The sequence below is a fragment of the Pagrus major genome, chromosome 17 (assembly GCF_040436345.1).
Source record: "Pagrus major chromosome 17, Pma_NU_1.0".
Classification (NCBI taxonomy): Eukaryota; Metazoa; Chordata; class Actinopteri; order Spariformes; family Sparidae; genus Pagrus; species Pagrus major.
This window is the reverse complement of record NC_133231.1, coordinates 6,597,646-6,612,183: the sequence shown is the minus strand read 5'-3', so window position 1 is coordinate 6,612,183 and position 14,538 is coordinate 6,597,646. Positions and strand designations below refer to the sequence as shown.

The window sequence follows — 14,538 nt, the reverse complement described above, 5'->3', positions numbered from 1 at the left end:
CCGCCGCCGACATGCCGTAGACAACCCGCCGGGCGTTTAGATGAAGCCTAACGGGGACTGCAGCAGGGAGGACGCCGGGTGGCTGTAACCGGAGGGAGGGGAGGATGTACTGGGCTGCTGGCTTCGCCTCTTCCCGGCCGTGTGTGGTTGAACTCGGGCGGAATCACAGCCTGCCCCTCGGGCTGTGCGGCTCTGAGCAGCAGCAGTCTTTGTATGGCTATATCATCACCTTCCCTTTACAGGACTACGGAGGCATCATGTCGGCCCTGGGCTCGGACTCCTGGTGGAAGAAGACCCTGTACATCACCGGGGGGGCGCTGCTGGCTGCTGCAGCCTACCTACTGCATGAACTGCTCGCCATCAGGTAGGGATGGGCAGCTCTGCTCTGTTTCTCACCACCACTTTATTCCTCTTTATTTACCCTCAGAGCTGCGGGTCTAGTTGTTAATCACACCCTCTGCCAGTGACTGACGGTGTCATTGGACCGGGCTGTGATCAAACAATGAATGGATGTATATGGGAGCCCTTCCATAAGATGTGATTTCTGTGCAGATCTCGCGGTGCTTGCTGAGGTTTCAGTCCGTGTTTTCCTCCTCCCAAGGACACGACTCTAGATGGGAGGAGAAAAAAATAAAAAATAAATAAAAGAAAAGTCACGCGTCCGCTCGTGTGCCAGCTCTCGTGCCCGCCTCGGCGGCACCTGAGCGTGTCTAAAGGAAGCGCTCCTCAGGCGCTGCGGAGCCACTGCGACCTTTAATGAACCCAAAGAACACACCTAACATCTGCACACAGCTGTGACGGAGGCGGCTGAGTGAGATGCGACCGGTCCATGGAGGCCTAATCGTGATTATCTCAGGACTGTGCAGTGCAGGAAATGCGTGTCTGTCAATAGAGGGATTATTTTGGGCCGGTGCCGGAATCTAAGTACATCCTGTAACAGTGGCCTGGTAGTTTCCACTTTCACCCCCCTCCCTCCTCCCCCCTCTGGTAATCTGTAACGTTGCGTTTCGTGCAGGAGCGCTGCTGCCGGATCACGTGCGGGCTACTGAGGCTGGACCCGCAGCCTGCCGGCATCATCTGTTCCTGCCATGTGACACTGGCAGCAGAGCAGCTCCTCCACAGCAGCCCGCTACTATCCTCCGCGTCCCCTCTGTGAGAGTGTTCGTAGAGCTTTTGAAGCAGCTCTGCAGGGAGGCTTCAGCTGCATTTCAATGGGCAGAGACATAAAAGGAGGATACAGGACAGATCAGACATAATGCTGCAGTGGACAGAGAGACTTAGAGCAGACTGCACAGGGATTTGGAAAGGGTTCAGCACCATGTGACTGTGGACAGTGACTTACAAGACTTGGAAGAGTTTCAGCAACACGAGACAGGACAGAGACACGGTTAAGAGTTCATACTTCACATACTGTACACACACACCTGACTAAAACTAATGCAGTCTAATACAACATTTTTTACGGTAAACCGCCTCCTCATGTGGTGTTGGTTCAACTTTATACAGTCCAGTCGCCAGGATTAAATGTTGGAAAACCACTTCCAAGTTCACATTTGTACGTGTCACAGGCTACATACCATATTTACATTTCCACAAAATGTGTCATATCATGTTGACATGACGTGTTTATGACCTTATGAACTGTCATATCAGGAGGTGGGGGGGATGGTGGTGGAGTCACTGGTGTTTCAACATGTATAGCATGGCATCACAGGATAGTTTTGAGGAAACAGGTATTTTAAGCTAAAACATGATCTCTTCCAAACCCTGACCAAGTGGTATTTGTGCCTAAATCTATCCAGAGCAACAGAAGAGCTTTGTCACAACATAAAATGTAAAGTTCAACAAAGTTGCAGAAAACGTACACTGCCCACATTTATTCTGCCGAGGGTTGACTTCGTGATGTAGGATGTAGTTTATGGTGCTATTAAACGATATTGTATCACACAGGTTCTGTAATCTGGCCGACACCTATTGATAATAATTAAATATCAACTGAGTTTCATGTGAAAAACAGCCACCACCGTAAACAAACAAACAAATAGACCCAATCTACGTCAGCATGTGTGTCGTTGACGTTGGCTTGACTGCTTATTTTCTTCCAGATCCCACTGCTCCATCAGAAGAGGTAATATTAGTAAATGTAAATTGTTAGAAAACAACAAACACACTTCTAATCTGGCTGTATTAAAGCCCAATATGTATGTGAAAGTACTGAAGAAGAAACCCTTCCCTTCGCGACAAACTGGGCCGGCACGTTCATGGAAAACATCATAAAGAACTGTTATTATTACACCAAATAAGAAAGTATTTCATGTTTTATATGTTATACGGGCAGTGTATGAACAAATATATATACATTTTTGACACAAAAGTCATTAACAGACAAAGACAGGTAGTGTTATATGGTATGTACAGTGTTCTTGTTTATGTTTGATTAAATATTACCTGACCCCAGAGAGGTCAGACTCTCTGTTAGACCTCTTATGAACAACCTCATCGACTGATTCTGGATTTGGGAGGGTCGTGCTGCATGTACAGTACAGCCAACACAACTCACATATATGTATAGAGGATATGAAAATCTGAAACAGTAATGTGTCATTTACTGTAGCCAACTTCTGAAACATGTCATCAGTTCAAAATCAGATTGAAAGGCAGGTGAAACACTTTTCTGAACAGAACACTGAGTTTAAAGGAGCAGAAATAACATTAAAGGGGCAGTCCAACTGTGTCTTCTCATTCATATCTTTAAGCAGAGGCCTTTTGCACAGCTCAACAGATCTAACCCAGTCGTGTTACAGCCCAAAGAGGTGTTGATTCAACTTTATGGTCATTTGTGTTGATTCAACTTTACGGAGGTTGTCATTTGGATAGGAACTAAATACATCTTCCTCTCTTAGACAATTATAATAAAAACTGAATCTTCATGAAAGTGGGTTAATGCAGGGCTGTTGTATTAGACTGCAGCATTTTTATCTACCTGTAGCTAATACCTTCACAACTGATTGTATTATTTATAAATAGGAAATAAGATTAAATTATATAAAAAGTAGAGCACATACTGCCAGCGCCTGTACAGATATAATAAATTATTCAGACTTAAAGAGGCAGTGATAAAAGAGATGCTAATCAGACCAGACAGGATCTGTCTGCTCGCAAAATGAAGCTGATGCTGGTGTGTAAAGTCTGCTTTTACCACTTCCTGTGTGCTGCTTTAATAACAGCTGGTGAGAAACTGAGACCATAGACTGTATATCCACTTCAGCTTGATGTTGGTGATGTCATTTGGAGTCTGGGCAGTAGTGATCAAGTGGTAAAGCCACAGTTTTGAATCCCCCCCATACACACCTGACCGACTCAGTTGTTGCTACAGATGTGCCCCTGCCTTCATAAATCACAGGTCATATTCTCGAGATGTAAGAGGACAGTGTCAAGTAAAAATCAAGTCAGTTTTTCGTAATTCATTTTCTTTGTGGGTAATAGTGCTGCCTACATTACCCACAATGCAATTTAGCCACAAAGTGACATCACTGGAGGCAGTTTATCGGATTACATGGAGCTTCCTCTGGAGCCACAAAAGGCTTCACACTACTTTTTCCACAATAGTTATCCCAAATACCTGTAATCACACTTTAATGTGCAAAATTGGTGCTGTTACCCTTAAAGTATTGAATGATGTAGTATGTAGTAATATAATAGTATATTAAAAATGGTAATAAATAAAGTTCCCATGTAATGATCAGGAAAATAGTGCAGTCTATTTCAATGTTGGATTTCTTTTCGTTTGTTTGTTTTGTATGAGACCTATTTTACATCCCTCTTGATGTTAATTCTAACAAACTGAAGGTAAATGAAATACACAGGACATGGAAAGAAACATCAGTGTTGGTTTGTAATCTGATTTCATGTCAAAAAATGTTACCTTTTTTATTGTTTTAAATGAGATCTTAAATGATCAATGTCTAAAATAAATCAAAGTCAAACATTACTCACCTAGTGCATGTTGCCCTGGTGATAATAATACTTTTACACATCGGCACCAATAACAGGACCTCACATTCACAGGAGTCCAGGATCACAGGCAGAAAAAAAGCCCATCAGTAGAACAGTTTATAACTGTTTGTGTTTGGACAGCAGGCACTCAGTGTGTCTGCAGACGAGCGCTGGGAAATGTCCAGCAGTGTGTTTGATGTAGCTTGGAGCAGCGTGATGACTCATTTATTTAGTCAATCATTTCAGTTCTAACAGAAGCTCCTGATGCCGCTCGGCTTAGCTGGAGAGATACAGAAGATCAGTGTCAGCAGTATTTTCCACGTGAACTCAGTTTGACTCAGTTCGAATGACAATCTGCCCTTAAACACTTACTGTTAATATAATACCATCGGTTACCTAAACTTAGCTTAACATGAACAAGCACACATATGAATTCATTAACATATTACAAAATAAACACCCTGTGAACCACTGAGCTCTGCAGATTAACAGGATTGATTTTTTTTCTTCATAGAGTTCAACCAGGACAACAGAATGTAGGTCTGCTGCACAAAGCTGTTGTCTGAAAGTTAATGAAGTGAAGCCCCCGCAGTCGCTGAAAATACAAGCGTGCATGCTGCCGGTGGGTGGGTTTAAAAAAGCAGAGCTCGGGGACACAGGGACTCTCTGCTGTGTCACCGCGCTATAATAAACTACAGGTGCGACCTTCTCCTCCCAGGAAGGTTTGTTAGAGCGAACAGCAAGTCCTGCTTCCTGTTGTGTTTATCCCACATCTCTGACTGACCTAGAAAGCAGGTATTAATACAGGTCGCTCTCACTCACATTTGTGACAATTTCATATTTGAATCAACTGATACCATTTCGTTTGTGTCAGTGCTCCATTTGCTGTTGTTCCTGCTGGCGTCCAGACATAATTAAAAAATATCAAAGCTTATATTCCTCCCTGAACAATCAGCCTTTTGATGCTGTTTGTTCCTAAAAAGCATGAAACACAACATTGATAGATTGAGAAAATCCGTCAAAGGAAACAAAAAGCTTTTGCATTTTACTTCTTGTCAGTCAGATAATTCCTCAAAAGCAAATATTATTGTTGTCACATTAATGTCTTTTTATCTAAAGTGGCAGATGCAGTAAAGTCTGGTTTTAACACCATAAAGTCTGTTTTTCTCATACAGGAGACTCGTCCCAAAAGCCACTGTTTACTTACTGAAGATCTTGTTGTCTCCATCTGTACAGGAAGGAGCAGGAGTTGGACTCTAAAGACGCCATCATCCTCCATCAGTTCTCCAGGCCAAAGAACGGCGTGCCCAGCCTCTCACCCTTCTGCCTCAAGATAGAGACGTACCTGCGCATGGTGGACCTGCCCTACCAGGTGACGCTCTGCACACTGTCACACAGCTCATTAAACACACAGAGATACAAGAGAGGACCCTCACGTGCTCCTCACTGGGGTGTTTTTCAACTACACTTCCCAGAGATCACCAGCTGCTCAAACAGCCTTCAGTGTCTTGTTTGTGTTGGTGAAACGTGAGTTTGTGTAGCTGTTAGTCTGTTATGTTGCCTGTTCATCAGTCATGACTGCTCATGCTAATGCTAACTGCTCAATGTTTATACAATCATAATTCTCTTGGTTAATGACAAGTAGGCTAATGCTGCTGAAGTTATGGCTTCTAATCATATTTAGCTAAAAAAATGTCTTGGATTTATTGTGAAAAAACTGTGTCTAATGTAGTTTTTGAGTACCCAAGTGTAGTGAACAGACAACATGCGTAATATTGGACTTCGAGGAATTGTACAGATCTTTCAAACAAAACAAGAAGAATCCTTCCAGAATGAGGAATGAACTTGCCACAGATTTTAGGTATTGAACTAACTAAATAAAACTTAAAGGAGGTTGAACTGACTAGAGTAAAGGTGGCTTGACAGATTTTGAACAACAAGGAGAGACTGTGCAGCAGAAAGCGGCTGTGGCTCAGTAGGTAGAGTGGGTCGTAATTGGAAGGTCGCTGGTTCAATTCCCCGGCTCTCCTGGCTGCATATTCTCACACAGAGCACTTTGTCTCTGCAGAACTACTTCGATGGGAAGCTGTCGCCGCAGGGTAAGATGCCCTGGATGGAGTACAACCACGAGCAGGCGTCAGGGTCCGAGTTCATCGTGGACTTCCTGGAGGAGAAGCTGGGCGTCAACCTCAACAAGAACCTCACCCCGCAGGAGAGAGCCGTGTCCCGAGCTGTCACCAAAATGGTCGAGGAACACCTCTACTGGTGAGTCACAGCTGTGTTTGGGAACCTGTTAGAACGTTTGGTTCTAATCTTGTCCCAGTCTCCAGTGATTTCTAATGGAAAAGACAACAACTTTGAGCTGATTTTAAAGAATACAAGGACCAAATCTAACTGTTCTGCATGAGGGCTAAAATTACGCATTTACTGACTTGAATATGCACAATTTAATTCACATATACATATTTAGATACATGCTTTAACGCATAAGCCCAGTGCTAAGCTGTATCAGAAACCACCCACACAGATCTCAGTGAAAATCGCTTTTAACAGCTAAAAAAAGACACGTTGAGTCTTAAGCTCTTCCTGTTTTAATTTTCTTACTTAAAGATCATTATATGTATGCCTTCTGGCCCAGTCTGAAACAACCCTTACCATCAGCGTTGGGTTATCAGCCATCCTTCGCTGTGGTGAGTCACTCTGGGTGAGAAACACGCTGCTGCTAGGAAATCGTTTACCACTCCTCCCACGCCCAGAGAGGCTCCGAGTGTTTTCCATTACCTAAAAGCTCCATCCATCTTCCGCATATCCACCTCCCTCACACACACACACACACACACTGATCTAACACTGTTTGATCCAATGTGACAGGGCCCATTCTCCTCTATTTAATAATGTCAGGAGACATTTTGAACTAAACTTTGAACATTTAAGGCTTTTTATCCATTAAGAAAGAGCATTTAAAAAGATGTGACATGTGTGACCTCTCTGTTTAGAAATGTTGTAATAGGGTCAAATATAGATGTGACATTTCTCCAAAGCTTTAAGGGTCATTCATGTAACCTACGTCCTCCCTCCATTCCTCCTTTCTCGCCTTTCACCGCTCCTCCACCCGCCCTGCTCCATGTTTAGACCCACATATAGACCTATTGATTGAATTATTTATGTCAGGGAAGGGCAGTGTGGCGGCTTGTTGCTCTTTTAAGGAGCTCTAGAGCTACAGGCCAGCGGCAGCAACTGATGGTGAGGTCATACATACACAGTTTCCCACCCGCCCTTCTGACTGATGCTGCTATAAAAATAAGATAACAGGAAACTGAAGAACAAGCGACTCTGTGCCTTGTGCTGTCCACCATTGCTATCTGAGAATTCACATGAATTATTAGTTATAGGTTTACAATGGATCAAATGTAGTGAGAATGGGTCACTTTTTAACTGAAAAAATACAGTTAATGTTTGATGATGTCATGTAAGTAGGAGACTCTCTTATGCGCCAGTCATTTTTCCTTAATACATCCATTTCTCCAACCAGATTTGGGTGCAGCTTGCACCTTGTCGGCGCAGAAATCACCAAAGAAAACAGAGCATGTTCCTCTGATCCACTTCATAAATACATGCATGGTTGTTGCTCCCCTGTCTACCTCACAGTGATTGGCTATATCTTAAATTGATATTTTATTCTGCTAATCAGGGTTTTTGTATTCAAACCTTTTTTTTTCCAAATCTGGAAACAAAGGAAGTATACTGAAAAATCCACTGAAGAAGCCTCTTGAATAAGTCATGAAACATCTTAAAATCTATTTCAATTCAGCAGATCTGGTCTTGATGCATGTTTTATTTTGTTGTAGCAGCAATCTGTGAGATTTGTGTCTTACTTAATTATTTCCAAGACTCAAATGTAATTCTCAGTGTAACAGGAAGTAGCGTGTGGCCACTGTGCAGTCACCACTCCCAGAGGTCGTATGGGCCAGATGCTCTAATTCAATTTATATTGAGCGACCGGTCATCTAGAGTGATCCACAGGACTGCAGGCTGGAGGCACAGGCTCCTTTACAGTCATATCACAGCTCGTGGGTTAGCCACTACCACCAGAAACTTGACATGAGGCTCCAAGGCTTTCAGACGAGCTGAGGCAGAAGCTCAGTCTGTATTGATGAGCTGGTGTGAGAAAGTGCAAGTGTGTAAGGATAAAGTTTAATCTTGTTAGTGTCTACACGCACAGACAGCTGGCCTGGAAAAACATCAACAGAGCAGAGTGGACGATGAATGAATCCTACATCAGAGACAGTCGCTCTTGCGTATTTTAATTAGATAAATGCAGGTAAAACAATCGTCTCTTATTGGTTTCCTATATTAAATCTATTATGGTCACAAAGGAGGAGATGCAGCTCAATAGAAGCTGAGCTAGAGAGGGATTTGAGGCTTTGAGTCAGGCTTGTTTGCATACAGACACATCGGATCTGTCTGTCTGCTGCTGTGAGACAAATCTCTACTTGACGTCAGGACGGCTCACGTAGCTGCCCGGGCTTCCTTACACAAGCAAGAGGGAGTCTGAATCCATGCGCTGCAGCAATAAGTGTATGCTTTTGTTCAGCAGTTTTTAATCCAAATCTGGAATGGTATTTCTCGGACGTGTGCACAGTCACCTTTTCTCCTCCGACCTGTTTCTGTACGAGAGGCAGCGACAGACTCCGAGCATTTCCTCTTGTGCATAACAGCAGCCGGACAGTTTCAAGGGCTGAATATCTGATGTTGTCCTCTGGCAGCCGGTTGAGAGCTGACAGCTAATAAATGGGCAGTGGGACGGATGCGGCGGTGCACTTTTATTGATTGGGACGAGGTTAATTGCCAGTGGACACAAAGCTTTGTTTGCAACAGGACGCAGGCTGGATCCCTGATGAAAAAGTCTTATTGTTGACACTACAGAACTGAAATTACCGATAAGGAGTAGTCTGCTGGCAAAAAGAATTGATTTTAGTATCCATAACTTCCTTTTTCTTATTCAGTTTATTTCTCTGGGGCGGTGCGTAATAAGAAACAGTACGGTAAATATGCCAGAATTAGCTGGTTTTCAGTCAGTCACTGAAATCACAAAACAAGTTTAAAACAGCAGTCACGATGTCAGTTACGTTAAAAGCAAAAAAAAAAGATATGGGCAATAGTAGAAGCAGAGCAAATTACAAAACAGACTCTAGCAGAGACAGATATGACAAACAGGACAACAGTAACACTAATTTAGGCCAAGCAACGGGGCAGTTTAGCAGCATATGAGTTGTATATTGACAGACGTTTTACAAATGATGATTGATGGTTTATAATCCATGTTCTTCACTGCCCAGAAAAGGACCTGTAAGTGGTGAGTTCCCTGATGTGAACTGGTAGAGCTGTCCATTCACGTGCTGCTTAAATCACAGAGGCAGATTGGCTGAAAACAGATTTGCCCAGTGGGACAATGCATATCATTATATGTTGCTATAAATAGCCTTGGATTAGAGCTTTTCGACACCTTTTTTGACGATGTGCAGTGAACAGAAAACATGCATGATATCTGACATCCATGTTTTATAGATCTTTACTGAGGTCGACACAAAACAAGGAAAGTTCTGCCAGAACGAGAACTGAACTGGCTGCAGACTTTAGGCATTGAACTAAGTAACATTTAAAGGAGGCAGTAGTGACGAAGAGTGAAGGTGTCTTGGTAGATCTGGTACAACAAGGTGAGCTACTGGCCAAACAGTGGGATTCCAGTCTTCTAACATTAATCAGATCAGTCAGATAAGTCAAAATTCAGTGTTTTTCTTTTGTAACAAGTAGGTTTGCATCTCTTTAGAGCAGATGCTCATGATGCTGTAGTATGCAGAGGATTGGTGCGGCTGTCAGAAGGCCGTTTTCGATGTAGTGAGTCGCCGGAACAAAATTCAAATAAACTAAATAGTGGTTTATTTCTGTGGATTATAATGCAGAAATGCTGATGTCATTTTAGACAAAGAAGTCTATAGTTAAATCACATTTGAAGGCTCATTGGAAAAAATGTGTGTATATTGGTATTTTTTACTCACTAATAGCTGTTTTAGCATGGACCCCAAGGATTGAGTATTGGTCAAGCTCTATTAGGAACCATTGGATCTTAATCGAGACCTGAGGAAGAGCAACAAGATGAGAAAGACCACTCCAGACAGGTGTCAGAGTGATATAACTGTGATGGGCTGCACATGACACAGAATTGAAAACATTTTGCATGGATTATAGATATAAGTACTGGGCAAATAAAGGTATTACTGATTACTGTAATATAATGGAGAGATACTTTACAGAGCTTTCAGACACGAAGAGAAAAATATGATCTGTGATTGACCCATTCCTTCTCTGACACAGGAAGGTAACCAGTGATAACATGATGTCGCCTCCTGTGTGTGTTCTCTCAGGACGATAGCCTACTGTCAGTGGGTGGACAACCTGGAGGAAACTCAGAAGCTCCTGGCGATGAGCGGCCCTCTGAGCGACACTCTGAAGTGGCTGCTGAGCCACCTGAACGGCAGCATGGTGCGCAGGGAGATGTACGGCCACGGCATCGGACGCTTCTCTAAGGAGGAGGTCTACGCCCTGATGGAGAAGGACATGAGGACGCTGGCCACACTGCTGGGTACGCAGAGGACTGTGTGTGTGTGTGTGTGTGTGTGGATGAGCATTCTTAATGCCTCTTCTCCAAACCTTTGCCATTAAAATGTATTTCCATTAGGACGAACACTTTCCTCATCAAATTTATGAGCGGCAACCTACGAGGGATTACTCTGTTATATAATGTGATAACAGAGCTACCAGATTTTTTATGTAGGATAATAGAATTACATGCATTTGTTACTACAAATCCCAAAACCATTAGTGGAAAGAGTTTTGTTTTGTTTCTAACCAGTTCCAAATATATTCAGAAACTCGGATGGTTGTGGAGAAATGTACCAACATTTCCAGACGAGTTGCTTTGTGTTGCCTTTAAATCAGCAGTAAAAACAGTGACGGCCTGAAGAAAAGCTCATCTGTCCAGTCAGACATAGGAAGTGTTAATATGAGTGATGTTGAAGCGACATCTGCGTCAAGATAATTTGTTACAGCGTTGCCAGGCCATAATGACCAACATGAAAATCGTTTGATGGCGCTGGCAGGCTAATGTTGTCCAATTAGGAATTACAGTTAAAGACTAATAGACCCTGATAAATTATTACAGAATGCATATGCAAACTAATAAACCTTATCCTGGCATGAGAAGACATAATCTTATATATCTTATATATTAAGTAGCATATAAATGTGTTTAATTTCCTTTCAGATGATATACTAAAGATTCATTCATACAGTTTATTTGGTTTATGTATAACCGTATATATCCATACAGGACATATTACCTCTGTGTTCGTACTGAGGTATATGAGACATGAATGAAAACTGGGAAAGTTGTGGATGTCAGCCACAGGGATACAATATCAGTGTGAGTGTTGTCAGATGGAAACAAAGAGTCGGAAGCTGGAAACAAAAGTAATGCTCATCGATCTGTTTGTGCCGTTTCAACTGACGACCAGTTGTTGTAAAACGGAAAGTTCCTCCCAGAGTGAAAGCATCAGTTCACTCTGCAAACATAAAGATAGTCTTTTAATGTTCTGCTGTTCCACAGTCAAGTGCCGGGAATGTGAATGTAAAAGCTGTTGCTGCTGCCAAAAGTGCAGCTGTACCAGCTTCAGTATGAAGTGAACTTATTTTGAAGTGTATTCTCTGAAGGGACCAGGAAGGAGAAGATAATTGATTTAGCATAAATTGTATTAAAGGCCACACATGTTTAATTTCTTTTCTCTTTAATTAACATTGGTTACAAGTTTTTATCAAAAAAATGATAATAGATTACATTTCAGTGTGGGGGGGGTAATGTTTTCCTTTCTAAAGCATTAGAAGAGACTCCCAACCAGGGGCACTAGTATCCCTGGGGTACTTCTGCAGTAGCCAGGGGCTACATTGGAAGATTGTGAGGCAGATTTGATTTTTAAATAGTTAGCTAAAAGTAATAGCTAAATGGCTCAAATAGTTCTCTGAAAGTAGTGGAACATCAGTTGAAATAATGAGTAGCGCATAAACAGTTGAGACAGTTAGCTAAAAGTCATGGATAAATGATTCAAGGATCCAGCTTCTGCCACTTCAAGAGGCAGTGGCAGGAAATTAAACTATATAAAACTTGACTTCATCTGAGAGGGCTGCAGGGCTGCATCTGGCAGTAAAGACATGGGGAACCACTGCATTAGAGTATTGATAGAACTTATTTTGGTTACCAAAACAGGGTTTTTATTTCCAGTTAACCACCATTAGCTTGTTTATTTCCATATTTGTTCATTTAAGAAAATGTTTTTAAAAGTAAACTGAAATATTCTCTCTGAAGTAAACTTCAAATTGCTTTTTATTCTCTGTCCTGTAGGAGATAAGAAGTACTTCATGGGCTCTAAGATTTCCACTTTAGACGCCACAGTGTTTGGGCATCTGGCCCAGGCTATGTGGACTCTGCCGGGGACACGGCCAGAGCAACTCATCAAAGGTCAGTGCGTCTGTAAAGGACTCGGATATGAGTGAAACAGAATATTCTAATAAGAAATTAAATGAATTAAACACATGAATTAAATTACTGTATGGTTACTGTAGATACTCTTGCAGTATCTGAGCATAACATACATTGTCATCTACAGTTTTCCTTGCTGGTTTGTAGATGTATTTGTCTATTACAGCCACTAGATGGCAGCGATATTCTACTGCAATGCAGTGTAGCTGACACAGGCTTTGAATGTTGCTTTCATATTTTGCACAGAGTAGGAGACACTTGAGTCTCTTATCTTTTCAGAGAGCAAAATCAGAGCTTGTAAAGTCACAAATGAAGGCTCTCTGTTGTCAGTTTGATAAGTAATTTGTTATGAAAGGGCTCATAATGAAGGGATAACACAAATTGTGTCTTGCAAAGTTTCCCAGATGTATTGTCTGCCACTGTATCAGACTCAAAATGTCTCCTGCTGGTTTCCTCTGTACCTGGTAAAGCTTGCTCATCTGAACCTGCTCTGTCTGATGTCTTTACAGGAGAGCTGATCAACTTGGCCATGTTCTGCGAGCGGATGCGGAGGAGATTCTGGCCCGAGTGGTTTGTGGAGGTGGAGGATCTTTACTATGACGGAGACAGTGAGACCAGCAGCGGCGGCTCCCCTACAGGTCTGCTGGACTTTGGCCTCTTCTCCAGGACTGACACTCTGGAAGACAGCGACGGCAGCAGCAACTCAGCCGGCGGACACACGCACACACACTCTCCCGACTCTGACCACTCGCTCTTTGACTCGGACGTGGGCACGGGATCTGACAATGACATTCAGCTAAAGGAAGACTTAATGCCCGACCTGGAGGTTTGACCTGAGAATGGCCTTGATTGGCTGATAGATTGAGACTGACAGGAGGCGGGAAAAGTTGTGTCGGTTAGCTTGATAGCTTGGCAGTCTGGACAGGTGAGCCAGACAAAAGCTCTCACAGCTGAAGAAACTATTCCAGCCCCTCCACCCTCAATACTCCAAATGATGCACCCTTCAGATGAGACTGGGTATTAATATGCAGAGCATTCAAACTGAACCTCATAACACACATGCTACTGTATGGTTTGTCCCCTCCTGTAACGTCAGAACTGTCCCTGTGGCAGTTTCTCTTTGCCTTATTTGTCTCGTCCCAAGACACAGAAGCTGCTGTTGTGAAAGGTTAACACAAAGGAAACATCTCATCTGGTGAAAAGTGCGGAGATTACAGAAGAGTGCTGTCGACAAGACAGGTGGCACTTCACTTGCTATGAAACGATGCAACTAATCACCACTCTGCCATGTGTCTTAACGCACAAAACCCATTCGAACAGGTGGAGACTGATCATGTGGCTAAAAGGAACAGCTGCCGTGTCTCGGCTGTTAACCATCCGCGTGCTGGAGAGGAAACACAGATGACATCGAGCGCCGGTCCATGCTCTAGACTGATCCTCACGTCATTTCCTTTATGCTACTGTCTGTGGGAAGTATCCGTATCAAAACATGATGTATGTTTCCATCAGACCACAACCCTTAGGTGTACATGTAGTCCTATGGAATGGAAGTCAGATGAAGAGATGAGCAGATTTGTGCCTGTTCCATTTACTTAATTCTCTCCATGTAGTAATTATTTGTTTGCACTTTTGTTAGTGGTGAAGTTGGAGCTTCTAATCATTCATTTCAACAACTCTTTGGTATGAGCTGTAGTTTGTATTTTTGACCACTAGATGGAGTCAGCAGCCTCCTTTATTCTGTAACATCAAGGTCATTCCACCCTGATGACCTGCAGTCCGTTTAACACAGTCGGTGGTTTCTCCTTCAGTCCTAAACTTTAATATTGTGGTTCCCATTCATAGGTAACCTGTCAGTGTGTGTGTGTAGGTGTGACGTGTGTGTGCTGCAACAAATCAGCCTTAGTTCTTTCAGACTGGAGTGGGTGGAAATAGTCTGAAACAGTTTTTGT

The 14,538-nt window shown here is 42.8% G+C and overlaps 1 protein-coding gene across 1 annotated transcript; it reads left to right on the top strand.

Annotated features, from left to right (window-relative positions):
- Positions 1–104: 104 nt before the first annotated feature.
- Positions 105–13,421, top strand: faxcb (failed axon connections homolog, metaxin like GST domain containing b). The gene is made up of 6 exons (XM_073485861.1): positions 105–364; positions 5,233–5,368; positions 6,065–6,261; positions 10,422–10,639; positions 12,452–12,568; positions 13,099–13,421. Exons 1-6 carry the CDS (start codon positions 105–107, stop codon positions 13,419–13,421), a joined length of 1,251 nt encoding a protein of 416 aa, XP_073341962.1.
- The last annotated feature ends 1,117 nt before the right edge of the window (positions 13,422–14,538 follow it).

What these genes read in the sequence shown, in the direction of transcription:
- faxcb (XM_073485861.1), top strand. Translation starts at nt 105, where the DNA reads ATGTACTGGGCTGCTGGCTTCGCCTCTTCCCGGCCGTGTGTGGTTGAA. An exon ending in CATGAACTGCTCGCCATCAG is followed by an intron (nt 365 to 5,232) that starts GTAGGGATGGGC and finishes CCATCTGTACAG; the next exon opens with GAAGGAGCAGGAGTTGGACT. An exon ending in TGGTGGACCTGCCCTACCAG is followed by an intron (nt 5,369 to 6,064) that starts GTGACGCTCTGC and finishes TTGTCTCTGCAG; the next exon opens with AACTACTTCGATGGGAAGCT.